At 49.3% G+C, this 25,893-nt stretch overlaps 1 protein-coding gene across 3 annotated transcripts in view; it reads right to left on the reverse strand.

Annotated features, from left to right (window-relative positions):
* The window catches only part of cacna1ia (calcium voltage-gated channel subunit alpha1 Ia), a 421,890-nt gene that overhangs the window by 72,672 nt on the left and 323,325 nt on the right, over positions 1-25,893 (reverse strand). For all 3 annotated transcript variants that reach the window (XM_038783535.1, XM_038783536.1, XM_038783537.1), the window contains 7 exons: positions 22,776-22,927; positions 19,341-19,526; positions 14,626-14,743; positions 12,314-12,469; positions 9,907-9,997; positions 8,717-8,889; positions 4,522-4,965 (listed from right to left, as the gene is read on the reverse strand). In XM_038783535.1, coding sequence (XP_038639463.1) covers positions 4,522-4,965; positions 8,717-8,889; positions 9,907-9,997; positions 12,314-12,469; positions 14,626-14,743; positions 19,341-19,526; positions 22,776-22,927 — 1,320 coding nt within the window. The remainder of the gene's footprint in view (positions 1-4,521; positions 4,966-8,716; positions 8,890-9,906; positions 9,998-12,313; positions 12,470-14,625; positions 14,744-19,340; positions 19,527-22,775; positions 22,928-25,893) is intronic.

Below are 25,893 nucleotides of genomic sequence, written 5' to 3' on the forward strand. Positions count from 1 at the left end.
GTTTTGTCATCAAACGATCTCTTCAAAATCTGCCTTTTATATATTAAATTTGGCAGCGATTTACATGAAAATGTTCTTGGTCATATTGCTGTGACTCGGAGCCCCATTGGACTGCCTGCAGTACCGGCTATTCCTGTAGGGGGAGCTTTGTTAGCGGTTTTCGGTGTCGCGAATGTCACATTTTAACCCAGGGGTGGGCAAACTTTTCCGTGCAAGGGCCACATTCAGAAATTCACAATTCACAAAGGGCCGCATAGTATATTAAGTAAAATAATTACTTCACCCGGTTATGATTCTGGGTGCCTCATATAGAACAGTACAGCACAGAACAGGCCCTTCGGCCCTCGACGTTGTGCCGAGCAATGATCACCCTACTCAAGTCAACGTATCCACCCTATACCAGTAAGTAACCCAACAGCCCCCCCCCTTAAAAAAAAATTTTTTTTTTAAAAACAAATTAAAAAAAAAAAAGATTTTTAAAAAAAAAATTTTTTTTTTTTTTTTTTTTTAATGACTTGGTGGGCCGCAGAAATACCTTTGGCGGCTCCGCGGGCCGTAGTTTGCCCACCCCTGTTTTAACCCGTTACCCTATCCAAATTTCAGATCAAACTCAAAATCCCACTTGCCCATCGCCCCTGAGCTCACGGAACAACTTAAATTAGCTTTCAGCTTGGTTTCATCTCAATCTTAAAATTCTTAACCTTGTTTTCAAATCATTCCACGGTCCTCCCAATCTCTGTAACACCGTCTCCTCCTCTACTCCCCCTCCCTCCCCAAATTATCTTTCTCCTTTCATAAGTCCATAAGAAATAGGAACAGGAGTGGGCCATTCGGCCACGCAAGCCTGCTCCACCGTTCAACAGGATCATGGCTGATCGTGACGTTCCTCGCGTCTCTTTTCCTGCCCTTTGCCCCGTAACCCTCCAATCCCTCACCGGTCAAGAATCTATCACAGCCTTAAACACACACAAGGACTCTGCACCCACAGCTCTCTGTGACAAGGAGTTCTAAAGAGTCAGAACCATCTGAGAGAAGAAATTCCTCCTCATCTCCGTCTTAAATGGGCTCCCCTTTATTGTGAGACTCTGCCCTCTGTTCTGAGACTCCCCCACGAGGGGAAACATCCTCTCAGCATTTCCCCTGTCAGCCCCTTAAGAATCCGACATGTTTCAATGAGATAACACTCATCGTTCTAAGTCCCAATGAGTCCCAACCTGTTTAACCTTTGCTCACAAGACAATCCCTCCATCCCGGGGATCATCCTAGTGAACCTTCTCTGAACCTCCTCCAATGACATAATATCTTTCATCAAATAACGGGACCAAAACTGCTCCCAGTGCTCCAGATATGGTCCCACCAATACCTTGCGCAGGACGAGCAAGGCTTCCTGACTCTTATACTCCAAACCCATTGAAATAAGGGCCAACATTTCATTGGCCTTCCTGATTACCTGCGAGCTTCCTGTGTTTCGTGTACAAGTCCCCCCCCCCGCCCCCAAGTCCCTTTCTGTTGCAGCTTTCTGAAGTTTGTCTCCATTTAAATAATTGTCCCTTCCAAAATGAACAACTTCGCATTTTCCCACATTATACTCCATTTGCCAACTTTTTCCCCATTACGTAACCGATCAACACCTCTCTGCAAACTATTTGTATCCCTCTCTCAGCTTGCCTTTCCACTCACTTTCGTATCGTCTACAAACTTTGCTACATTACATTCGCTTTCTCCGTCCAAGGCATTAATATAAATTGTAAACAGTTGCGGTCCCAGCACTGATCCCTGTGGAACCCCACTGATTACCGGTCAGCAACCTGAGAAGGAACCCTTTATCCCCACTCGCTGGTTCCTGCCCATGCCAATATACTACCTCCAGCACCATGGGCTCTTATCTTATAACTTTTGTGGGGTATTTTGTCGAATGCCTTCTGGAAGACCCAATACATCACATCTACTGGTTCCCCTCTATCCACTCTGATTGAGACTTCCTCGAACATGCTAACGATTTAGTCAGACATGATTCCCTTTTCATGAAGCATGCTGATTCTGCTTGATCCGATTATGATTTTGCAAACATGCTGGTATTACAGCATGATTCCAACATTTTTCCAACGATAGATGTCAGGCTAATCGGCCGCTAGTTACCCACGTTTCGCCTCCCTCCCTTTTTGAATAGGGGTGGCACATTGACAGTTTCCCAATCCTCCGGTACTTCTTCAGAATCCAAGGATTTTTTTGGAAAATTCCAACCAATGCATCCACTATCTCCGTCGCTTCTTCTTTTTGGATCCTAGGAAGCAAACCATGATGGCCAGGGGGCTTATCTGCCTTTAGCCCCATTAGTTTGTCTAATGCTGCTTCTCTAGTGATGGTGATGGTATTTAATTACTCCCCAGTATTCTTTAATATTAATGGGATGTTTGAAGTATTTTCCACTGTAAACACTGATGTAAAATATCTGTTTAAGTCCTCTGCCATTTCCTTGTTTCCCATAGCTATCTCCCCAGATTCATTTTCTAAGGGGCCTCTGATCACTTTGACCTCTCTCTTCCCTTCCATATATTAAATATATATTCCATATATTAAAAGAAGCTCTTATTGGCAGTTTTTAAAATCCTCGCTTGTTTGCCCTTGTAGTTTATTTCCTCCCTCTTTACTATCTTTTTGGTCCTTCTTTGCTGGATTCTACATTTATCCCAGTCTTCGGGGGCCATCACTGACTTTCAACACCTTAAATGCTTTTTCTTTCCACTTAACACTCTCCTTAACCTCCCTTCACCTCTGTCGTGCCCCTCTCTCTTTCTGTGCTCTTCCCCTTACAAAGCTTCCTGTAGTTCCCTGCCATTCCCACTCCCGGTCCAGGTGAACGGCGGCTGTGAGGAATGGGTGCAATGCGGCGGGGCCGGATTGTCCGGTTTTCCCGCGGGGCGCCGTTCGCTGGCGGCGGGATTCTCTACTCCCAACGGTCGGAGAATTCCGGCAAACATCCCAATAGGAATCCCAATTCTGTTCCCCGTCCCTAGTGGTACTCTGATGAGGACTATCGTCCGTTTCCATAGTTACTAATTCCCGGAACGGTTCGCTGGTCTGTGGCTCTCAACAGGAACTGAAAGCAAAATACTGCAGATGCTGGGAATTCCGAAATAAACACAGAAAAAGTGCAACGAAATCCTCAGCCGGTCAGGCAGCATCTGTGTAGGCGAGAGGAGCAGAAGTTGGGATTTCCCTTCCCAACCCCATTCCGCTGGAGGAGATGGCTCATCATTGACTATCGGCAGGTTATTCCAATGTCTATGGCATTTTGATAGGGAGCCTGCCGCGGGAGTGGGGGATTCCTTCCCCGCTGGCGGGAAAATCCCGCCCAGAGTTAACGGCTCGAGTCCAACGTGATTCTTCTTCAGAACACAGAAGCCTTAGTTTGGACGTTGATCAACTCGCTTCCCTCTCCCACAGATGCTGCCGGACTTTTTCCCAATAGCGACGTTCCTTAGAACCTGACGCCAAATTCAACACTTGCTTTGCACTCTGCCCAATTAATCTTTTTCCCCTAAATAGTTCTGCTAAAGAGTTTGATCCCCCGTAGATACTGCCTGACCCGCTGGGCGCGCCCAGATCCTTACAGCTCTTCTCGATTACGTCATCGCAACAGGATTTATTCACTCCACGTGTCAGCCACGCGTTCACGGACCTGGGAGATGAGCAAAGCCAATGCTGCTCATCAGGAATCAGGGAACTGATCCCATTCCAGGTCCGACATCTCCCAGCCTTGACAATGATGGAAGAAACAGGCCTTTGAATTCTCTTTGTTTGAAGGAAGGGGGTTACAGGAATAGCGCCAATGAAAACAGAAAATGTTGGCCTGGCAGGATACGAACATACGAATTAGAATTCAGGAGGAGGCCACTCGGCCCCTTTCCTTCCTTCTGCCCCACCATTCAATAAGGTCATGGCTGATATGATTGTAACTTCAACCCCACATTACTTTCAACCCCCCCCCCGCTTTGTTAATCAAGAATCTAACCAGCTCTGCCTTAAAAATATTCAAAGCCTCTGCTTCCACCGCCTTCCGATGGAGAGAGTTCCAGAGACTGACCACCCTCTGAGCATCTGTGGAGAGAGAAGCAGAGTTAACCTTTGGAGTCCACATGGCCCTTCCTCAGAACTAAAGAGAGGGAGAAACGTGACGGATTTTTACACTGTTGAAGAGGGATTGGAGCAAAATAGGTCAGTGATGGGTCAAGGCTCGGGAAGATTTGACAGAGATACCATTGGCAAAAGAAAAAGGGTGTGTTAATGGTATTGTTAAGGACTAAAGCAGGTGCTGATAGTTGCATAAATGTAAGATAAGCAGAATGTGTTAATAGCAGATTCAGGTCAAAACATTAACACTGTTTCCCTCTCCACACATGTTGTTCTGTTCACGTTACCTGCAGTGTCCATTTTTATTTCAGATTTTCAGCGTCTGCAGTATTTTGGTTCATTTTGAATCAGATCTTAAAATAAGCAGGAAATGGCCGGTCAACTCACATAGTCAAGTTCCTCGTCGTAACCACTTTTCTCCTTTCGGTTGTTCATCTTTGGGAAGATTTCTTTCACAATGTGCGGCCCCTTGCCGTTGCAGTCCCGGTGGTCCATGGTAACCGTCGCTAGGCTGTTCTTCCTCCCCGGTGGCTGTATGGCCGGCACTTGGAGGAGCTCCGGCAAGTCACCGGATCCTTTGGTGTCCAGGGAGAGAGCCCGACGGTGCAGCAGACCCGAGCTGCTGACCGCCTCGGATCTAATGTCCTCAGGGTCGTTGTCGGAGGAGGAGACCTTGCGCCTGCTGCCGGAGAGGAGGGACTCGTGCTCCCCCCCGGAGTGGGGCCTCCGCTTCAGGCTGGAGGCCCGGCCCATGCTGTTCCAGCTGGCTCTCCGACTCCCCCAGCTGCCGCCGGCGCCCCATGGGATGTAGTGAGAACTTCGGCGGCTCGACTGAAAATTAGAAATAATGTGGTCATCACCTGGCGCTCAAACCGTTTCACCAAAGGTCTCGTGGTGCGGCCGCATTTGGAGTATTGCGTGCAATTCTGGTCGCCGCATTATAGGAAGGATGTGGAAGCATTGGAAAGGGAGCAGAGGAGATTTACCAGGATGTTTCCTGGTATGGAGGGGAGATCTTATGAGGGAAGGCTGAGGGACTTGAGGCTGTTTTCGTTAGAGAGCAGAAGGTTAAGAGGTGACTTAATTAAGGCATACAAGATGATCAGAGGATTAGATAGGGTGGACAGTGAGAGCCTTTTTCCTCGGATGGTGATGTCCAGCACGAGTGGACATAGCTTTAAATTGAGGGGAGATAGATATAGGACAGATGTCAGAGGTAGGTTCTTTACTCAGAGAGTAGTAAGGGCGTGGAATGCCCTGCCTGCAACAGTAGTGGACTCGCCAACACTAAGGGCATTCTAATGGTCATTGGATAGACATATGGACGATAAGGGAATAGTGTAGATGGGCTTTAGAGGGGTTTCACAGGTCGGTGCAACATCGAGGGCCAAAGGGCCTGTACTGTGCTATAATGTTCTATGTTCCCTCGGTCGTGGTAGTGGTCAGAATGGGGGGGGGGGGGGGGGGGGCGATAAACCTGATGGGCTGGGATGAAGATGTTGACACCACCTGCTGTACTGAGGGACTGCTGAACTGTCAGAGATACCAGCGTTTGGAGACGAGGCCCTTGGGCTGGACTTTACGGGTGGGCGGGGAAAGCGATGAGTAGGGGGACTTTTAAAAAGTCTGCCCAGCGACAAAAATGGTGGCGGCGGGGTCGCACAGTGGGCTAAACAGCTGACTTGTAATGCAAAACAAGGCAGCAACGCGGGCTCAATTCCCGTACCGGCCTCCCCGAACAGGCGGCGGCGGAATGTGGTGACTAGGGGCTTTAATCAGTAACTTCATTGAAGCCTACCTGTGACAATAAGTATTTATTATGATTATTAATAATCTAAATGTAGGAAACAGGGTTAAGCGAGGGGGGCAGGGGACAGGGCGGGTGGAGAAGGTGTGAGGTTAACACTACATGTACGTCAATAGCAAGCACTCCTTGCAATTACTCTAAGTACTCTCAGCAGTCAGTACTTTCACTGTTTAGTACTCTCAATGATGGATTGTTAATCACAATTTCAATCTCCGCTTACATTAACTAGAACCCCAATTGAACCAAACGCTCACTTTAAAAGTAGCTAGAGCTCTGTGATATTTTGATATTTTGACCTGTATGGGCTGGAAGGGTTTTGTATTTCACTCATGTCATGATTTATTCAATTTGGTTTACAAAACAGCCTTTCGCACAGACATAAAAGTCAGGCAGAATGCAGATCAGGACTAATTAAACTGTGAATCTAATGAATCAGTCCTAAATATTGTCCAGTTTAGCTCCTCCCACCAGCATTGAGACAATGGAGAGTTTCCGAGCACATTCACAGGACTTAACCCTCTCAATGCCACGATGACTCTGCCAACTTAACTGGGCAGTACCATCAGGTTCTTCGTCAGGTGGGCGGGATGTTGCTCGAGGCACCAATTTAGAGAATTGCCAAATTTCCAGGATTTTCCTGGGGTCTCCGGGAATTGACGATTCATCCCCAGGAGGCCACTGGAAGCAACGAGCGGGAGAAACATTGCTGGGCCGTCAAACGGACCGTGGGTCTGAGATTCGGTTTGTAACGGCACTAAGGGGTGGGGGGGGGGGGAACGGTGCTACAGAATTTGGAAACCCTCCCAGTGGGGTGTCCGGCACCTCCAGCCGTTTCCTTCACGGCCCTCGGTGTCCCAAAGCTGGGAAGGGTGCCCAGGTGGGGCAGCCAGCAGTGTGCCAAAAGCATGTCACGTGGCGCTACCATACCGTCACCACCAGCTGATGTGACGCCGACACCCTATTTTGGACCGCGCCGAGCTGAAGGAGGAATTTGTCACTCATTAAAAGGGGAAGAATTCAACTGTGACAGGGCCCAAGTACTCACGTTACTTAAAGGGACAGTCATTCAATTTGCAGGAAAGGTAAGTGCGAAAAGCTTTGCATAGGCTCTGGAAGTACTCTGGAGTGCTGTCAGGGTTGCTTTTTGGGTCGGGGAGGGGGGGGGGGGGCTCCTGAATTTGGCTGGGGGTCCTGCTGCATCCTCACAGGGAGGGCGGAGGGATTTGGTCAGTTGTTCACGCAAGTGGTCCAACAGTAATAGGGGCAGGTGTTGCAGACCCTCCGTGTCCACGGCACGACAGGGAGACAAAACTGAGGTTGCAGAGAGGGGAATCTCCCTTTGCCAGCTTTCAGCCAGACTCCTAGGTGTCCCTTGAAAGCGACAGCAGGTCAACTAATGCAGCGAGTGTCTGGTTTTTAAAAAATTAGGAATTTCACTGTGCAAATCATTCATTGAGCTAGACCTGATAATGATGAGAAGTAGTGTGATCAATAGTCCACTTCTCACGCGTCCTGAAATGGCTTACCAATAAATTGTGGACCGTGATCCGTAATTATCTCTTTAGACACACCAAATAAACTGAAAATAACACTTAGAATGTGCCTGACAGTTGTGCTGGATGTATTGAGTAATTGTTGAATAATGGGGTACTTGGTGAAGTAACCGACAATGTTGATGAAGACAGTGCCATAGACATGCAAGAGGTTGGATGCGATTTTGGACTCAGGATTAAAAATAAAATCATTCATGGGGGATGTGGGTGCCGCTGGCTAGGCCAGCATTTATTGCCCATCCCTAATTGCCCTTGGGAAGCTGCCTTCTTGAACCGCTGCCGTCCTATGTGGTATAGGTACACCCACAGTGCTGTTAGGGAGGACGTCTTGCACTGTTCTCCTGTATACTCCCCAATGCTGACTTCATCTGTATCTGCTGCGGCAGAGTGAGTGCGACCTCGCCCTCCATTGAACTTCCCTTCCCTCTTTCCGCATCCCCCCCCCCCCCCCCCCCTTCACGGTGTAACTGTTCCCAGTTGTGTCTGGTGACTTGCAAAATGCGGATCCCAACTCTACACTAGCCTCTGATAATCATAATAGTAATAATAGTGCAGTGTCCGTATCTGGACTGGAGTCTGCGAGGTTTTCAGAACCCGTGATGGGGGCTTATTCGCCACCGCTGCGGTTTTAACTCTCTATCCCCCTTCCTGTGGTTAGCACTGCTGCTTCACAGCGCCAGGGACCTGGGTTCGATTCCCGGCTTGGGTCGCTGTCTGCGCGGAGTCTGCACCTTCTCCCCATGTCTGTGTGGGTTTCCTCCGGGTGCTCCGGTTTCCTCCCACAAGTCCCGAAAGACGGGCTTGTTAGGTGAATTGGACATTCTGAATTCTCCCTCTGTGTACCCGAACAGGCGCCGAAATGTGGCGACTAGGGGCTTTTCACAGTAACTTCATTGCAGTGTTAATGTCAGCCTACTTGTGACAATAATAAAGATTATTATTATTATAATAAGTGTATTTTGCGTTTTTGATTGGATGGGAAGGCGGGGTGCCGCATGGTGGATATGACAGAGGCAACCAATGGTGAGAAGGTGGGGGTGGGGTAGTTGGAGTCAGCTGATAGGCCAGGTGAAGCCTCCCGGGGTATCTCCCGAGTTGGCCAGCCAGCTTGCAACCCTAGTGGCGACCAGCGAGACCACTTTTGTGCTCACTCTTAAAGGACCGGCCCCGCCAATGGGTCCTGGCGCGGGCAGTTACACAGCTGCCAACATTAGGCCCTTACCAGCGACTTCTGGTCAAAGTTGAGGCGGGTCAGCGAGGTCACGCTGCTTTTCCGGGACTCGGCAGAGTTGTAGAGATTCTCAGGCTGGAACGAGCCCCTCGATCCTCTGTGCTGGTTCTGAGGAGACATGTCCAAATGACCGTTGGGAGTCATGACGATTGAAACGGCTTTCTCTGAATTAATTAAAAAGAAAAACGAGAGACGATGGTTAGGCACGGCTCAAGAATCTACCGCACCATTGGTGGAGAGAGAGACCGACCAGTGTTATCCCTGGCATGGCCCAGTCGGTTAAAGTCACAGTTTAAATTAGAAAGGCTCAATGTCTGGTCTGTACTGAGCTATCAGACAATCTTACAATCGAGGAGGCCATTTGGCCCATTGTCTGTGCTGGCTCGTTGAAAGAGCAGTCCAATTATTTCCACCTTTTTGTTCTTTCCCCCATAATGGTAGCACGGTAGCATGGTGGTTAGCATAAATGCTTCACAGCTCCAGGGTCCCAGGTTCGATTCCCGGCTGGGTCACTGTCTGTGCGGAGTCTGCACGTCCTCCCCGTGTGTGCGTGGGTTTCCTCCGGGTGCTCCGGTTTCCTCCCACAGTCCAAATATGTGCGGGTTAGGTGGATTGGCCATGCTAAATTGCCCGTAGTGTCCTAAAAAGTAAGGTTAAGGGGGGGGGTTGGTGGGTTACGGGTATAGGGTGGATACGTGGGTTTGAGTAGGGTGATCATGGCTCGGCACAACATCGAGGGCCGAAGGGCCTGTTCTGTGCTGTACTGTTCTATGTTCTAATCCTGTCAATTTTTCCTTTCAGATCTAAGCTACTGCTGAAACTGTCCGTATGGACAGCACATTCCAAATCACTGCATAAAAATATGCTGCCTCATCTCGTCTCTGGTTCTTTTGCCAATTGCTTTAATCTGTGTCCCCTGGTTACTGACACCCCACAGGAAGCCCTGTGACACCGTGGCACCGTCCCTATTTCTGGGCAGGCAGCTTCAGGTTCAATTCCCACGTTGGGGCTTGTTGGCGGGCAGGGAGTGCTGTGATTCACTCAGCCATGAATCCTTCTGCTATCCCCCCCAAAGGGGAAAAACGTGAAGACCGCACTGAAACAAAGGACCGCTCTGCAACTCCTCTCTCCTCATCAAAAAGACAGTTTGGGAAAACACTTGCTCTGTTTCGTTCTGTTACCTGACAAATAATGCATTTCTTTGATCTTTTCACAGTCTTCGAAGTTTGTCGAAGTTCGTTCCTCCTCTGAGTCGGACTTGTTGGCGTCTCCCTGGCAACGATGGAAGGAAATTAAACCCTGATTCAAGGTAAGGATGGGAACAAACTCATCCTCATCTTCTCGGCGGGGGGGGGGGGGGGGGGGGGGTTAAAAATATCGACGACACAATATGTCAAGGAATCCCAAGTGCTTTGACACGGTGCAAAGCTCCACCTCCAGTGACCCCACAATGTGACTCAACTCCAAGGGGAAAAGTGTATACCCCTAAGTACAACCGTTGGATCAGATTGGAGTCCTGGCCAATGTTTACCATCACTAAGAACAAGTAATCTCATTGCTGTTTGTGGGAGCTTACTGTGGGCAAATTGACTTCCATTACAACAGTAAGTATACTTCACAAAGTACTTTTTTTTTTGTTGTAAAGTGCTTTGTGATGTCCCCAGATTGGGAATTGTGCTATAGAAACGAAAATCTTTCTTTTATAATTCTATTTTGCCCATTTAGAATCTCACTTGAGCAATTTTTCACTCCCTGAAAGATGGTTACAGGTGATTGGGGGGGGGGGGTGCAGATTTGTGTCCTCATTGTTTCTTAGATCAATATGTTATGGAGTCAACCAGGGAGCAGGCTATTTTAGATTTTACATTATGTAACGAAGAAGGGTTGATAAATAGTCTTGTCGTTAAGAATCCTCTTGAAAGGAGTGATCACAGCATGCTATATATTCAAATTCAGGTTGAGTGAGAGATGACAAAGTGCCATACTAGAGTTTCAGTGTTGGGCAGAGGTTATTATACAGGCCTGAGGAACGAGTTGGCCTAAGTGGACTGGACGCATATAATTGAGGGTAGAACGGATGAGGAACAACGGCAGGTGTTCAGGGAGATATTAAACACTTCTCAATTAAAGTATATTCCTGAGAGGAAGAGGAATTGTAAAAGGGAGAAAAACGTTCCATGGCTAAACAAGGAAGTCAAAGAGGACATAAAGGCAAAAAACAGAGCAGACCATACTGTAAATGCTAGTGGTAAACTGGGGAACTTTAATGTTCAGCAAAAGGCTACTAAAGATAAAATCAAAAGAGCCAAGATTAATTATGAAATAAACTAGCAGAAAACACAAACACTGATACTAAAAGCTTCTATCAATATATAAAGAGGAAGAGAACAGCTAAAGCAAATGTTGCCCTTTAGAGGACGTTACTGGTGAGGTAATAATGGGGAACACAGAGATGGCCGAGGCACTGAACCAACATTTTGCCTCTGTCTTCACGGTAGAGGATAATAAAAATATTCCAAAAACTGCAGTTCGTGCGGAGGAACTTGGTGCAATAACCATCACTTGAGAAATGGTATTGAATAAACGGATGGGATTAAAGGCAGACAGTTCTCTGGGACCTGATGGCTTGCACCCTAGGTTATTAAGGGAGGTGGCAGAGATAGCCGATGCATTGGTTACGATACTATTGTAAAAGTAGGGAGCGTTGTTGCAATTGTATAGGATGTTGGTGAGGCCACATCTGGAGTATTGTGTCCAGTTTCGGTCTCCTTATTTGAGGAAGGCATTGGAGGCAGTCCAGAGGAGGTTCACCAGATTGATTCCGGGGATGAAAGGGTTGGCGTATGAGTAGAGATTAAACAGTTTGGGTTTATACTCGCTGGAGTTTAGAAGGATGAGAGGGGATCTGATCGAGATGTATAAAATACTAAAAGGGATTGATAAAGTAAACGTAGACCAAATGTTCCCCCTTGAAAATAAAAAATGAAATGAAAATCGCTTATTGTCACGAGTAGGCTTCAATGAAGTTACTGTGAAAAGCCCCTAGTCGCCACATTCCGGCACCTGTTCGGGGAGGCTGGTACGGAAAACGAACCGTGCTGCTGGACTGCCTTGGTCTGCTTTCAAAGCCAGCGATTTAGCCCTGTGCTAAACCTTGTAGTGCAATATCGAACGAGAGGTCAATGATATGGATTGAGAGGTGGTAGGTTTAAAACTGAGATGAGGAGGAACTACTTCTCGCAAAGGGTGGTGAATTGTGGAACTCGCTGCCCCAGAGTGCGGTGGAATCTGGCTCATTAAATGGTTTCGGGAAGGAGATAGATATATTTCTGATTTTTTTTAATGGTTTAAAGGGATACGGGGAGCAGGCAGGGAGGTGGATTTGGGACCAGGAAGAGATCGGCCATGATCTAATTAAATGGTGGAGCAAGCTCTAAGGGCTGAATTGCTGACTCCTGCTCCTAATTCACATGTTCCACAGCCCCTGGACGTCCGACGGTGAGAGTACGTAATGTGAGCCCACCCAGCCCCTCAGCTTTCTCGAGCGACCACACAATGCTAAGCGAGGAAAGGATTCTGGCAACTTACCTCTGCCTGGAAGCCCTCGACCAAGATGGCGACCAAGAGGTTAAAGAGCACGTAATTACCAAAGGTCATCAGGGCCACAAAGTACAAAGCGGCACAGGGTGAAGTGGAGGCCATTCCATTGTAAAGCACAACATTCCAGTCCTCCTGGGTCAGGATCTGTGGGGTGGATATCCAGAACTTCAGCTTTAGTCCTCAAGCCCCCGAGGTGATTGGTTAAGACTCGCTAAGGATTAACAATTCACACGTTTGAAAAACGGCGAGCCAGGAAGACGGGGCAGGAATCCTCCGGCCATTCCCTGGCCCCGGCATTCTCTGTTCCCGCTGGCAGTCCGCACACGCCCGTGGGTTTCCCCAGCATGTGGGGCGCCTTCAATGGATAGCGGTGGGAGCAGAGAATTCAGCCACCAGCAAACGGTGCGCCGCCTCCCGTTGCCGAGAAGCACCGGCCCGTGATTTGAAATACGGTCAATTGAACCTCTTTACGTCGTCAATTTGTTACACAGGCTGACAACCTGTAAAGTTTTGCCCTTTGCCCTGTCAATGAACTTTCACCTGACATTGAGCCCCTTGCCACACTGAATTCTCACTACAGTTGCTTTGGAAATGGCATGGTACCAGAATGGAGCCTGCAATAATCAATGGGTGGGATTCATGTCTGTATCATTTGAATATAGCTCCTGTAGTTCCTCTCTCCGTGCTTACTTTCAAGCTCACCGCAAAGCCACAGAGGCCTGGTCCTCTTCTCCTCTCTCTGACTTGTCAGTTAGCCGACATGCGGACCACACAAAAACATTGCAAAGCTGTGGAAAATCTGGAGGCCACCTTGTAAACTCTCTGTGGAAAAGGTTCCCCATTTTAATCACTCCACCATGGGTGGCTGTGCCTTGATCTGCTCGAGCCCCTAAAACCTGAATTCTCTCCATAAAGATCTGTACCCTTCCTCATTTCGGGCTCTCTGTCAAACCTGCCTCTTTGACCACGCTTTTGGTCCTCTGGTCAAATATCTCCTCCTGTGGCCGTGACTCGAGTTTTGTTTGATAACCGTCCCTGGATCGTTTTACTGAGCGCCCAATCAACATCCAAGTTTGAACATTGAGGCAGTGAAGCCAACTGGGTCCAAATTGCTCTCAAACTCTGGCAGTATTTGAGCCCCTCTCTGCAGTGTCTCCCTCTGACCATCCTGGTCCGGGAAGGACCCCCTGCTCGCCACCCCCCCCCCCCCCCCCCCCCCCCCCCCCCCCCCCCCCACCTCTACCCCTGCCCCTTCAATGTCCTGTTTTGTAGCAAGCTCTAACTCACCTTTAAAGATAGGGACAACGATTTTTGGGGGGAAATTGGCAAGGGCACCTTCAACCAATCTGACTGAAACAGAAGGTACGTTGGCGGAGAATCTCCGGCCTGGCATGTCCCATGGTGACGGATGCGGTGCGCCAGCCAGAAGCTGGCCTGGACGATCCTGCCAGCCGTTGGGATTGGAAAATACCATCGACTGACATCTTCAAAGGCACCGGGATGATTCCATCCCATCGATTCCCCAGTCTTTTTTTGTTAATGGATCAGCTCTTTCCTCCCACCCCTCTCCGTTTCTTCGCTCTCCGTTTTTACCATCAGTTTCAATCCTACCCCCAGCTCTCAAGTAAAAACTGGTCACAGGAAGAAAGTCTGTCGCTCACCCACAGGACTCCTGTTCAGCTCCCAGCAGCATTGACATTTGGGTAGCGTGCAGCCTCCAGGTTAAAGTGTTGAATACTTTATTCCCAGGCCTGATCGACGCATCAGGTTCCCCGCCGTGGCTGGGCGGGTAGTCCCTGGGGCAGAAGGTAAAGTCCCAACCCCAAAACATTTGCACATGATCTTGGCCAACACTCCCAGTGCAGTACTGAAGGAGCACCGCACTGCCGAAGGTGCCGTCTTTCTGATGAGTCGTTAGACTTGGCCCTCGAGTGGCCTCTCAGATGATGGTTAAAATAAATTCCATCGCACTATTTCGAACGAGAGTTCTCCCCAGTGTCCCACCCAATATTTATCCATCAACTAACATCACTAGTGTGATAACTGTAGGCACTGCAAGGGTTAATGAAATGTCTAGAGTAGCCACTAGAGGGAGCTACACATATAAGTATATAAGGCATTGATGCTAAGCCTTGTGTAATCAGGATTTAGATCGAGAGAGTCAGGAGTATTATTCGTGCGAGTGAGAGCAGATCATAGTTTATACGACAAAATTTCCTCAGAACCCATCTTGCCTTCTCCCTCCACGCACTCGCCCCCCCTCTCCCCACACGTCGCTCACAACACACACACACACACACCTGAAAAACCGTGACGATAGCCCAGAGAAGAGAGTCGAAGTTCTTCCTGTCGGGGACGGTATCTCCGCCATCGGTCTTCAGGCTAAACTTGCATCCGAAGATGTGCATCCCCAGTATGCTGAGGAGAAGGAGGAGACGAGGACACGTCTACGTTAAAGTTAATTTTCACCAAGAAATTCAAACAATTAAGTGCCACTAAAGACTTTGGAGATTAGAGTTGACCCCATCTGCTCTCCTCTTCATTTAGTCAAATTAAAGCATTAGCTTCTCATTCCCTAATGTGTGCAGATGGGTTCCCAGCAGCCTCCGTGATTCGCTTTATTTTCTCTCCTAATCTTCGCGTCCAATTATGCAGCAGAGCAGAACCTTGCTCGACGCTGATGTGGGGTTGTATGCCTCAATTAGACACTTTGCGAGGTTTGATGTTGCTCTGTGCTGACAGGAGAGGTCCCGTAGGCCCTGGCATTGTCGTCATGGCAACCAGGCCAAATGATATGGTCAGGCCGGGCCAATGACACGCAGGCGCTGGGATAGAAAGGTGAGGGGGGGTCACTGGGTGGTGGGGATCCGCTTTCTTGGAATCCCCTTCAGCCATTTCAGGAGATGCGGACACCTTTTTTTTCAATACATTTAGTGGACCCAATTCTTTTTCTTTCCAATTAAGGGCCAATTTTATAGATTTCATAGAATTTACAGTGCAGAAGGTGGCCATTCGGCCCATCGAGTCTGCACCGGCTCTTGGAAAGAGCACCCTACCCAAGGTCAACACCTCCACCCTATCCCCATAACACAGTAACCCCACCCAACACTAAGGGCAATTTTGGTCAATTTATCATGGCCAATCCACCTAACCCGCACATCTTTGGACTGTGGGAGGAAATCGGAGCACCCGGAGGAAACCCACGCACACACGGGGAGGACGTGCAGACTCCGCACAGACAGTGACCCAGGCCGGGAATCGAACCAGAGACCCTGGAGCTGTGAAGCAATTGTGCTAGCCACTGTGCTAGCGTGCTGGCCCAAATTTAGCAGTGACCAATTCACCCACTCTGCACATTTCTTTGGGTTGTGGGGGGTGAGACCCACGCAGACACGGGGAGAATGTGCAAACTCCACACGGACAGTGACCCAGAGCCGTTATACACAGTTACGAACGAGCAAGGTTGTTTTTCTACTTCAGCTTCCTGCACCGGGCGGTTGTAACTTCGAGTACCAACTCTAGAGACCCAAGCGCCACATCCAGGCTGATGCTCCTGGTGTAATATTGAGGGCGTGCTGCAGGGGGTGCCACCTCTCTGATGAGACGGTAAGTTTAAAAAAAAAATTTAGAGCATGTTTTCCAATTAAGGGGCAATGTAGCGTGGCCTATCCACCTACCCTGCACGGACAGTGACCCGGGGCCGGGATCGAACCTGGGGCCTTGGCGCCGTGAGGCAGCAGTGCTAACCCACTGCGCCACTGGGCTGCCCGATGAGACGTTAAGTTGAGGCCCTGTCTGCCCCCTGGGGGGATGAAGGGGGGGGAGGGGAATCTCCCAGGCCCCCTGGGCTAATACTTATCTCTCAACCAACATCACTAAAATGCCTGGTGATCATCACTTTGCTATCTGTGGGATCTTCCTGTGCGCACATTGGTTGTCACGTTTCCTACATTAAAACAGAGACTACACCTCCAAATGACTTGATGGGGCTGTAAAAGGCTTTTGGACGCTCTGGGTGGGGGGAGGGGGGGAAAGTACTAGGTGCTATAGGAACACAAGCTTGCCTTTGGAGGTGGGATTCCTCACCCACTGTTTGAGCTTGGCCATTGGGAGGAGCAGATTGAAAGAGCGGAGAGATACAGAGGGGGTGGGGGAATGGGAGATGGTGGGACTCTTAGGAAAATACATCCCGCCCATTCGCTGGTGCGAGATCTGATTGGCCGCATCCAATCATACAGGCAGGAAGGGTCCTCTAATTCTATCCCAAATCCATGGTGGTCTCAGCATCCCTTTCCCTCCCCTCCTCCATTTCATCCCTGCGATGTTATCATAGAATTTACAGTGCAGAAGGAGGCCATTCGGCCCATTGAGTCTGCACCAGCTCTTGGAAAGAGCACCCTACCCAAGGTCAACAACTCCACCCTATACCCATAATCCAGTAACCCCACCCAACACTAAGGGCAATTTTGGACACTAAGGGCAATTTAGCATAGCCAATCCACCCAACCTGCACATCTTTGGACTGCGGGAGGAAACCGGAGCCCCCGGAGGAAACCCACGCCCACACGGGGAGAACGTGCAGACTCCGCACAGACAGTGACCCAAGCCAGAATCGAACCCGGGTCCCTGGAGCTGTGAAGCAATTGTGCTATCCACAATGCTACCCTGCTGCCCTAGTTATCTCCTGAGCGAGGATTGTGGCTGGACAAATTGAACCGGATCGACACTTCATCATAAAGAACACAGATGACCCGAGCTCTGTTGGGTGGGGCAACACTTGCGAACTCAAGGGATTGCGACCGCTGCTACATTTTTGGATGAACTGAATTGCCCCTTGGGCAAGTAAGCCGGAGGCCTGGAGTAATAAGGCAGCAACACGAGTTCAAATCCTGTCTTGGCAGCTGGGGGAGATTTAAATTCCGTTAATTAAACCAATCTCAGTAATCAGGGCGGGGAAGCTGTTGAATTATCCTTCAAAACCCATCTGATTCATTAATGTCCTTCAGGAAACAGGGTCCTCCAGGGGTCATAACCTAGAGACTCCTGAGTATATCGAGCAGGTAACTGGGGAGCAACGGACCCCTCGTTTGATGTTCAGCTTCAGTCTGTCTCCGGGACTCGGTGGCCGAAGAAGGGGCGCTCATAACGGCAAAACGTGGAGTGTCAGCCTGTAAAACCTTTCCAAACACGTCAACGGCTGGCGGTGAGAGTGGGATAGACTCCTGGTCAGCCAGGCTTGACGTGGAGAGAACCCCTCCAGCTATAAACACTCTGGCGACAGATCAATGACCTGTTCCATGAATTACTAGCTATGGAAAGAGACAAAGTCTGCCTTAGTGCGGGAAGTGAATTGAAGTTGGTCAATGTTTGTACCGAATCCCAAGCGGCGAGTATCACTGACAATTCAATCGTTTTTTAATGTTCACTGCATGTGGAAGCCACTCGTTGGGCTGGTATTGATTGGCCATTTCAAAGCCAACTGGAGTCACATGTAGGCCAGACCGGGTAAGGACAGCAGATTTCCTTCTCTCGAGGACATCAGTGACAATCGTTCCATGGTCATCGTTGGACTCTTAGTTCCAGATATTTTTACTGAATTCAAATTTCACCATCTGCTGTGGTGGGATTTGAACCTGGGACTCCAGAGTATTAGCCTGGGTCCGTGGATTACTAGTCCAGTGACAATACCACAACACCATCGCTTCCTTTGGGAAACATAACCAGTTTCTAACTGTGGTGAGACTTGCTGGGCTAAGCAGCACTCGAAAGGGCGGCACTGTGGCACAGTGGTTAGCACTATTACTTCACAGCGCCAGCGTCCCGGGTTCGATTCCCGGCTTGGGTCACTGTCTGTGCGGTGTCTGCGCATCCTCCCCGTGTCTGCGTGGGTTCCCTCCGGGTGCTCCGGTTTCCTCCCACAAGTCCTGAAAGACGTGCTTGTTAGGTGATTTTTGGACAGTCTGAATTCTCCCTCTGTGTGCCTGAACAGGTGCCGGAGTGTGGCGACTAGGGGCTTTTCACAGTAACTTCATTGCACTGTAAGTCTACTTGTGATGATAAAAATCATTATTATTATTATAATAATAAATCTATTGGTCAAATCTAACCAGTGCCTACCACACCGTACGGCCTATGCGACCAGGACTTGGGAAGGCCTTCGATTCAAGCGAAGAAAATGATCTTCTGCTCAAACTGATATTTTTCCTTCAGCTGAGCTGCTTCCTGAGGTTAGCTGCCTCTCGTCCCCTTGTTGTTGCTTCTTCGACACCTCATCTGTGATTAGCACGCTTCCTGGCTCACAGCACTTGTGACTACTAAATGTATCAATTGCTAAGGACACCCTTGTTCCCCGTTCTTTCCTTTCCCTTCCTTCTCGTAATTGCTGCCCACACATGGTTTACAAAATACGCGGCAGTTTGATTTTTTCCATCTGTACAAAAAAAAACTATATTCATTTTACTAGCATCCTACCATTTAGTGACAGGGTGCAGCGAAGGTTCACCTGACTGATTCCTGGGATGGCAGGATTATTGTATGAGGAGATTGGGCCAACTGGGCCTGTATTGACTGGAATTTTGAAGAATTAGCTAATATCACATTTAAACGTACAAAATGCTACAGGGCTGGACACTGGGTGCAGGAATGTTGGTTCCCCTGGCTGGGGAGGGGGTCTAGAACAAGGGGTCACAATCTGAGGATATGGGATGGATCATATAGGGATGAGATGAGAAGAACTTTCTTCACTCCGAATGCGGTGATCCTGTGGAATTCACTACCACAGGAGGCTGTGGAGGCCAAATCGCTAAACCTACATAAAAATGAACTAGGTAGATTTCTAGACTCTGAGGGTGTCTAGGGTGGGAGTGTGATGTTGAGAGAGAGGATCTGCCATGATTGTCTTGAACGGGGGAGTAGACTCGAAGGGCCGAGTGGCCTGCTCGTGTCCCAGTTCACTACATTCCCCAGCACGGAGCTATGACTCAAGATGCCCTTTCGATGCGTCGCACTGACCTACCTGAAAATGAAGATGAAAAGCATCAGCAGCATACAGAAGGTGGCGACATTGTCCATCGTCTTCATCAGAACCACCAGCTGGCGGCGTAACGCTGGCATGAATCTCACCAGCTTCAGCACCCGCAGGAGGCGGAAGGTGCGCAAGACGGACAGGCCCCCATCGGACTGGCCGACGATCTCGCAGACACTGCCGCGAGAAAGAGATGTTAAAAAGAAATACACGCAACTATTCCCGGCTGGGAATGGGACACTTTGGGAATCGGACTGCTGGCGAAGTGCTGAAAGAACACTCAGTCAGGGTGGCGCTCTGAGCTCCGCGACGCAGCATCCTGGTTTCAAGCCCCACTCCAGCGGCTTGAGCACAAAATCCAGGCGGACGCTCCTCATGCCAGTGCTGAGTGAGAGCTGCACTGTCAGAGGTGCAGTCCCTCAGTGAAGACACTAAATCAAAGCCGTGTCTGCCTTCGCAGGAGATCACAATTCTGGAAAAGAGCTTTTCACTCTCCCCAGAGTGCTGATTGTATTTGATTGTATGAAAGTGTTGGACATTATCTGGGAAATCACTTGTCTCCCTATAAAACTGAACAGAAACTATGGATTGTTAAACAAGGTGATAGGAGTTTGTCATTTATATCCCTGTAAATGAATGAGAACACAAGTTTGGAAAGAATGGCTCTAGTTTTATCTTCAGACCTGGTCTTCTGGATGAGAACACAATGTCCTGACCAATAATTACTCCCATCATTAAAACAGACTAGTTAGTCATTAGGATTGTGGGAGCTTGCTGTGCACAAATTGGCTGCTGCGTTTCCTACATTACAACAATATCTAAACTTCAGAAAATCAAGTTGGTTGTAATGTGCATTGGGGTGCTCTGTACAGTGTATAAACACAGGCTGTAAAGTGAGTTGGGATTCCCTCTCTCTCTCTCCCTCTCTCTCCCTCTCTCTCTCACCTCAAACTAAAAGCAAAGTTTGAAGAGGATTAAGGTGCTAAAAACCCGCACCTGAAACAAAGACTCTTTTTTCTTTTATTCGTGATTTGTTTTACTCCTTTCTTCCCTTCAGTGTTTTGTGTGTGTGTGTGTGTGTCTGTGTATGTGTGTGTGTATGTGTGTGCGTGCGTGTCTGTATGTGTGGGTGTGTGTGTGTGTGTGTATGTATGTGCGTGTGTGTGTGTGTGTATGTGTGTGTGTATGTGTGTATGTGTCTGTATGTGTGTATGTGTGTATGTGTGTGTGTGTGTGCGTGTGTTTGTATGTGTATGTATGTGTGTGTGTATGTGTGTGTGTATGTGTGTGTGTATGTGTGTGTCTGTACGTCTGTGTGTGTGTGTATGTGTGTGTCTGTACGTCTGTGTGTGTGTGTCCGTATGTGTGTGTCTGTCTGTGTGTGTGTGTCTGTGTGTGTGTGTGTATGTGTGTGTGTGTGTATGTTTATATGTATGTATGTGTGTGTGTGTGTGTCTGTGTGTGTGTATGTGTGTGTGTGTGTGTATGTGTATGTATGTGTGTGTGTGTGTCTGTGTCTGTGTGTGTGTATATGTGTATGTATGTGTGTGTTTCTGTGTGTGTGTGTGTCTGTGTGTGTGTGTGTCTGTGTGTGTGTGTGTGTATATAGAGGGTCGGGGGCAAGTTAAAGTGGGTGATTAGGGATTCGATAATATTTGACCAGTTGTATTTGCTGCCGGTTTCATTATCGTTCTTGTTATTAATCAAAAGTAATTGTGTTAGAATTTACAAACCTGGTGACTGTAATTTCTGGGCAGCCAAGGGTCAAGGGTCAAGGACTTTGGGAATTTTTCTAATTCTTGGTTAATTAAATTGTGTTGTGATTCCGTATCAATTCAGCGCACCCTCTCCCAGGGTGGCGGAATAATGCTGTATAAATGCAGGTTGCAAAGTGCGGAAACACCGGGCAAAATGTACGCGACACAGGAATCTGTTCATTTCCGTTGAATCGTGCCCTTTGTTTGTGAGAGAGAGTGAGAGCGTGTGTGTGTGTGTGTGAGTTTCTGTGACTGTGTGTGTGAGCGTGTAAGAGTGTGCACACATATGTGAGTTTCTGTGAGTATGTTTGTTTGTCAGAATGTGTGTGTGGGGGGGGGGTGTTTGTGGGTGTGCGTGTGTGAGAGAGCGTGTGAGTCTGTGTGTGTGAGTGGGGCGTGTGTGTCAGGGTTGTGTGTGAGTGTCAGTGTGTGTGTGTGAGAGAGAGTGTGTGTCTGTGTCTGTGTGTGCGTGTGATTGCGGGGTGTGTGTCCGGGTTGTTTGTGTGGAGGGTGTGTTTGGGGGTGTGTGTGAGTGTCGGTGTGTGGCTGTGTGAGAGAGAGAGGGCAAGATTCTCCGCAAATGCGGAGAATCGTAAAGGCTGCCGTGGGACAGGCCGTGATCCACGGCAGCCTTCACGCCCACTTCCGGGGCCGATTCTCCCCCCGGGCGGGGCTAGGAGCGCGGCCCCGTGCGTCACGGCGGCGCGGCCTTAACGACGGTCATCAAGGCCAAACGTCAAGCGTCACGCCGGCTGACGGGGCCGATGACGTCAGCCACGCATGCGCAGGTTGGCCAACGCCAATCCGCGCATGCGCAGTTGCCGTCTTTTCCCTCAGTCGCCCCGCAAGACGTGGCGGCTTGATCTTGCGGGGCGGCGGAGGGAAAAGAGTCCATTTGTTACGGACGCACGGCCCCCCTTGGCATGGCCGTGGTACTGCCGTGCCAATTGGGCCCCCAGATGCCCCAAACGGGCATCTGGCGCCCGTTTCACGACGGCAGCGAGCAGGTGTGTTTGCTGCCGTGTTGAAATGGGCGTGAAGGCCCAGCCTCTCGGCCCCGGAGAATCGCCGCTCGCCGTTTTTTACGGCGAGCGGCGATTCGTGGCGTGGGTCGGGCATGGGGGTGGGAGAATAGCGGGAAGGCATGAAAAATGTCGGGAGGCACTCCCGCTATTCTCCCACCCGGCGTGAGGGGTGGACAATCGCGCCCAGAGAGTGTGTCTCTCTGTGTGTGGGTGGAAGAATGAAAGTGCAGGAGCGGACTATAATCCAAGTGATGCGGGTCTTGCGTGTGGGCTGGGGAGATGATGAGAGGCTCCTGGCACCTCCCTTGGGCCAGGCTGAGCATATTAAATACCAATCAGATGCTATCAGATTCGGCATTAGATGGCGTGATTATCCACTCATTATCGTATTGCTGTGTGTGGGATCTTGCTGTGCGCAGATTGGCTGCTGTGTTCCTACATTACACCAGTGACCGCACTTCAAAAATGCTGTACACCATTGGGACATCCTGAGGTTATAAAAGGCGCTACAGAAATGCGATTTATTTCCTGAACGAAATAGCGACAGGAATCATCAACCCCCCCTCCCCCTCCGCCCAACACCCCGCCCAGCATCTCCAACAGCGAACGAACGTTGACTGCCGCCTTTGCTGTCCATCACCTACCTGATGATGACAATGATACCATCGAAAATGTTGTAAGGGTTCCTCAAGTAGCTGAAGAATCCAAACGCAGAGAGTTTGAGAATCATTTCCAGGGCAAACATGCTGGTGAACACAATATTGCTGATCTCCAGGACATTTGTCAACTCCTCGGGCTGTAAGAAATGAATAGAAAGGATCGAATGAGACAGCTTTTCCCTGGCAGCTCACACCACTCGCATTCTGAGGCTGAGCGATATGGGTGGCGTGATTTATCCCAATTTCCAGATCTGCGAGCAGCGCCTGAGTCATTCAGCTTCAATGCAAGGTGACGGCCAAGTCTTTTGTCCAGGGATACACTGCCAGTCTCTGGGATGGTCGAGGGCGAGAAGGAAAGCAGGAAGAGACTGTGCCAGGAATTGGCTGCACCTCCTCTTAAATGCCCCGTGAGTTTGGATCGAAACCTTCATTTACAAGAGGATGCCTGAACTTCCCATAGATCAATGATCGTTTGTTACATTCTGCCATGATTCATGGTACGTCAAAACTGTTGTCACAGCAATCGAAACGGAACATCCATCAGCGAAAATGCAATTCTTACTTCAAAAGCACTGAAGTTACACTTCTCTCAATGATTGGAATCCCAATACCTCACGACGGTTGAAGCAATAACATTCTTTTATGCCGAACACTAAGTCCATAAATCCCGAACCCCACATTCACGAGTTGGAAATTGTTACTTTTGTGACATGTGAAGGTGCGAGCTAGGAGCAGGGCAGACCACTCGGCCCCTCGAGTCCGCCCCGCCCTCAGTAAGATCCCGGCTGATCTGATCGTCACCTCTTCCAGGCCCTTCCTGCAAATTCCCATCGACTTCAGCGGGACTGAAATATCCTACACGGCAGCGAGATGCCTCTGCCAGGGTGGGGGAAACCGGCTGTGGCTGGGGAAGGGCGGCGGCGGGGGGGGGGGGGGGAATGGGGGAAGATGCCTGGAAATTTCCAGCCCACTTTCCAACCTACCCCCAATGAACCCATGGGTGGCAAGGTAGCACAGTGGTTAGCATTGTTGTTTCACAGCGCCAGGGTCCCCGGGTTCGATTCCCGGCTTGGGTCACTGTCTGCGCGGAGTCTGCACGTTCTCCCCGTGTCTGCGTGGGTTTCCTCCGGGTGCTCCGGTTCCCTCCCACGGGTCCCGGAAAACGTGCTTGTTGGGTGGATTGGACATTCTGAATTCTCCCTCTGTGACCCGAACAGGCGCCGGAATGTGGAGACTAGGGAATTCTCACAGTAATCTCAATGCAGTGTTAATGTAAGCCGACTTGTGACAATAAAGATTATTATTGTTATAACTTTTCACCCCCTCGCTTACCAAGAACCTATCTACCACTGCCTAAAAAATATTCACTCTGCTTCTATTGCATTCTGAAGATGCAAATCCCAAAGACTCATCCACCTCCGTCTTACACACAGCAGCTGAAGCTGGAACAGTTGTTAATTTTAAATCTGAGTTACATTTTTGTTGAGCAAAGATATTGAGGGAGATGGGCCAAAGGCAGGTATTTGGAGTTAGGTCACAGATTAGCCATGATCTCATTGAGGGTGTGACAGGCTTGAGGGACTGAATGGCCTACTCCTGTTCTTATGTTTTGCATGTTTGCATGCGTTTCCTCCGAGTGTTGAAAGAGGTGTAGGTTAGATGGATTGATCATGATCAATTGCCCCTTAGTGTCACAGAATTTACAGTGCAGAAGGAGGCCATTCGGCCCATTGAGTCTGCACCGGCTCCTGGAAAGAGCACCCTACCCAGGCCCACACCTCCACCCTATCCCCATAACCCAGTAACCCCACCCAACACTAAGGGCAATTTGGACACTAAGGGGCAATTTATCATGGCCAATCCACCTAACCTGCACATCTTTGGACTGTGGGAGGAAACCAGAGCACCCGGAGGAAACCCACGCAGACACGGGGAGAACTTGCAGACTCTGCACAGACAGTGACCCAAGCCGGGAATTGAACCTGGGACCCTGGAGCTGTGAAGCATTTATGCTAGCATATATCATGCTGCCCAAAGATGCATAGGTTAGGTAGGGGTGATTTGGATAGGACAGGGGAGTGGACTTGGGTGGAGTGTTCTTTCAGAGGGTCAGTGCAGAGCCAATGGGCTGAATGGCCTCCTTCAGCACTGTAGTCTATTCTACCTTGCCAAAGCTTGGTGGATGACGAGCTTCACAATATTCAGAAAACAAGCTGTGGTCTCCACGGCAAAGACTGTGGACCCTTCAGCTGGTGGCTGAGAATTCCAGAGCCGGCCTTACATCAGCCTCACACCCTCCTTGGCTGCTCATGTGGGCGGGTTGAGGTTCCATCCCTCTGCTCGGCTGAGGTCCCACCTCACTCTCCGAGGTGGAACAGTGGAGTTCCCCCGGGTGTGGCAGCAAACATCACCAACAATGTGAAAATGACCGCCCATTCAGATTCTACTGTTGCTGTGTGGAATCCGGTTGTCATGTTTACCTACAACGTCTGTGGTTAGAGCTCATTAAAGCCGCTTCTGGATGTCCGGAGGGCCATGATAAGTAAACTATCTAAATGTCAGTTCTTTCTGACTGAAATGAATGAGAGTTGGTCCCAAAGCGGTACGATGACAATCCATTTCAGGATAAATGAACAACAGTCTATTCAATGACTCAATTAGATCACGGTTGAGTGGTACCTTGTTTCCATTTACCCATTTGTCTCCCTCAATACAAATAGAAATCCACTGACCTCAGTCTTAACTCCACCTGACCCCCATCATCCATAGCCTTTGCTGCAGAGAATTCCAAATATCCATGAGGAATTGCTTCCCAGTTTCCCGCCAAGGTGGTCTAGCTCTCGGTCCCCTCTTCCGGGCTTCTGGGGATGTACCCTGCGGGATTTTGTTTTATAAATTAAAAAAATAAATAAATTTAGAGTACCCAATTAAATTTTTTCCAATTTAAGGGGCAATTTAGCGTGGCCAATCCACCTAACCTGCACGTCTTTGGGTTGTGGGGGTGAAACCCACGCAGACACGGGGAGAATGTGCAAACTCCACACGGACAGTGGCCGGGATTCGAACCCGGGTCCTCAGCGCCGCAGTCCCAGTGCTAACCACT

The sequence above is a fragment of the Scyliorhinus canicula genome, chromosome 23, assembly GCF_902713615.1.
Source record: "Scyliorhinus canicula chromosome 23, sScyCan1.1, whole genome shotgun sequence".
NCBI lineage: Eukaryota > Metazoa > Chordata > Chondrichthyes > Carcharhiniformes > Scyliorhinidae > Scyliorhinus > Scyliorhinus canicula.